Genomic DNA, 2,666 nt, shown 5'->3' with positions numbered 1-2,666 from the left:
GTGCTCGTGACGGTGCGCATGCGTGTGGGTCAAATAACCTGCACACGGGTAAGCACTTTGGTCTCATTTCCCCACAGCTGGTCGTGGTGCGCTTCTCCTTCGCGCAGACAACGGACCAAATGGCATGCGCTTAAGCGAGAGGGTAGGCAATGCGCTCCTGGGGAAGGGAAGCATTAGAGGAAGAAAGATATGCTTGCTGGCGAGAGAGAGGGACTGGTGCGCAGGTGCGTGCGATTGGCGGACCCAAGAATTAGCGGACGACGAGAATTGTTTGCATCGCAGCTGTGTCGCTGCGGGGCATCACACTCGAATGGGTCGACATCAGCCTCTGATGCCGCAGCAGCAGAATATTAACGCTTTTACTTTCCCACTCTTTTGCTTGTCCGTCCGTGGGGTCTGCTGCATGGCCTCCGTGCGGCGTGGTTGTGCACCTTTTCTTTTCAAAGTGACGGAGTGGATAGGATACTTTTCAGAGGGTGCCCGCTAGAGCTCATATCGACGGCTGGCGCAAAAGGGGCGCCTGCTGGAGAGCAAAAGTCAGCTGGAGATTTGTGACGTCATCCTCATCCTCCTCTTAGCCTTTTTTTCCCTACATCACCTTCCACCCTCCTTCCACCGCTGGAGACGCGAGAATAGGACAGAGCACAGATAGCCCTCATCTCTCGCGACATGATATGCACGTGGGTTCTCGGCATTGAGCGCCGCGTCCGTCGTCTCAAAAAGCGGCTCCGCTTCTTCGATCTTCCGCACGCCCAAAGAGAGATTTTATCGGCTGACGGTGAGCAGGCTGATGGCCGCTTGGAACCTGCTTCGTCCTGAAGTGCGGAGAATACCGCCACGAGCTTGCGCAGTGTGAACCCGCGAGCTGGCAGTGAACACCACTTGCGGATAACACTCCTAGCGGTGACATCGTGGATTGCTCAGACCATTTGCGGCATCAACATACGTTTCAGTGTATCAGCCATGGTGATTTCAGATCTCTTCATTCAGCTATGATGCTGCGGCGACGTCGCGGACGTATTCCATGCGAGTTTATAATGGTACAACAGCCAACAGCAATCAAAACATCCCGCACTTCCTCCTCTTCCTCTCAGACGCGTTTCTTGATGGACCAGCCAACAACGCTCCACCGCAGTCCGTAGAGGCTCGCGCATGCCAAGAACGAGATGCATCCAACGAAGAGCAGTGCAGGTCTGTACGCGCCAGTGCCGAACCCGGCGCCACCGAACGTGTCGAGAAGGTACCCTGCGAGCGGTGCACCGAGCAAACTGCCAAAGACGCGGCCGGACGTGGTCATAGCTAGCACGCTCTGCATTTCTCCTCGACCTCCTCCGCCGCCGCCGGTGCCGCCATGTTCGCTCCAAACACTTGCGCTGACAGCTGGCTGCAGCGAGAGCAGCGCTCCGCCCGCGGCGCCATTCAGTAGGATGAACGCGATGAGTGGTACGAGCGAGGACGCTGCTAGCAGCCAGATCGAGAGGATCGTCGCTCCAAAGAGAAAGATGCAGAGCGTCAGCGTCGTCACGGGCCCAAGGAGGCTATCAGAGAGGATGCCGAAGAGGATACGCCCCACGGCGCTGCTGAGATTGTAGCCTGCGATCAATGAGAGAGACTAAGACATCGCCTTAAGCGCGAGAATTCGATGCGTTCCCTTCGCAGCTCACCGGCTACAAGCCATGCGCCCACATTAGGCGAAAAGCCAGCGGAAGACGCGTATGTTGGTAGGAAAAAAGGCGGCACGAAGAGGCTGGCCTCGCACCCGATCGGAACGTTCAGCACTTGCCCCTCCCCTTGTACCCCACTGCTCTCGTCGACAAATCCGCGTGATATGCTCACCTAAATGTCACGAGTGAGGTCGCGCCGAACAGAAAGCTGAATTTTCGGTCCCTCGCGAGGTGCCAGTGGATCTTCATCTCCTGACCCCTCTCTGCCTGCCTTGTCTTCAAAAACGCACTCGCAGGCACCAGCGTTCCCAAAGCAAGTGCGCCGTAGGCCCTCAGTGCATTCTCGAGGCCAATGCGCTCGACAAGTTGCGAGAGCAGAATGGAGAAGAAGGCACCGCCGAGGCCGCTCCCAGCGTACACGATGCCGATGGCTAGTCCGACACGCCGTGCAGGAAACCACTGGGCAGCGATGGAGTTGCAAGACCTGCACCATGGAGGTCCTAAACGCGTGTCAGCTCCAATCCACAAATTTGAAGGAGACCAGACCAGCAAACCAAAGGGGCAGAAGCTACGTACCAAAAGACGAAAGCGTATCCTACCCCAAACAGGCTCTGGGCAAGGAACAGAGGCGCCAGCTTCGAAGCTCCCTTAGACTGCTGAGAAAAGCAAAAAGAAGTGGCGATGTATCCTGTACCCGTAAGAATGGCGCCGACCTGTCCTGTGATCCTGTTCCCCCAGCGAAGGACGAGCATTTGCAGTGGAATAGCAAGCAGCGGCGAGTAGACCACTGTTATTGCACTAACCCATCTGAGACGGCAAGAGTGAGTGCCGTACGGAGCCAGTCAGGTATCAAATTTTTTCTTTGGTGAAAAGGTCATTGGCCAGCAGTGAAAGTGGTATGACCACTCACCCCAGCACACTAGCGCTCGCAAATCCACGTTGAATGAGCACTCGCTGTGTGACGCCAAAACTGTAAACCAACCCGAGTGTTACAAAAAAAAA

The 2,666-nt window shown here is 56.2% G+C and overlaps 1 protein-coding gene across 1 annotated transcript; it reads right to left on the bottom strand.

Annotated features, from left to right (window-relative positions):
* Positions 1 to 1,038: 1,038 nt before the first annotated feature.
* Positions 1,039 to 2,666, bottom strand: K437DRAFT_284023 (MFS general substrate transporter; the record flags this gene model as incomplete). The annotated part of the gene is made up of 5 exons (XM_013384280.1): positions 1,039 to 1,593; positions 1,665 to 1,747; positions 1,837 to 2,148; positions 2,241 to 2,471; positions 2,575 to 2,666. Coding segments are annotated over 5 exons (1,221 nt in total), but the record flags the coding sequence as incomplete, so codon positions are not given.

Source organism: Tilletiaria anomala, assembly GCF_000711695.1.
Source record: "Tilletiaria anomala UBC 951 chromosome Unknown K437scaffold_241, whole genome shotgun sequence".
NCBI classification, from domain to species: domain Eukaryota; kingdom Fungi; phylum Basidiomycota; class Exobasidiomycetes; order Georgefischeriales; family Tilletiariaceae; genus Tilletiaria; species Tilletiaria anomala.
This window is presented reverse-complemented; position numbering and strand designations above follow the sequence as displayed.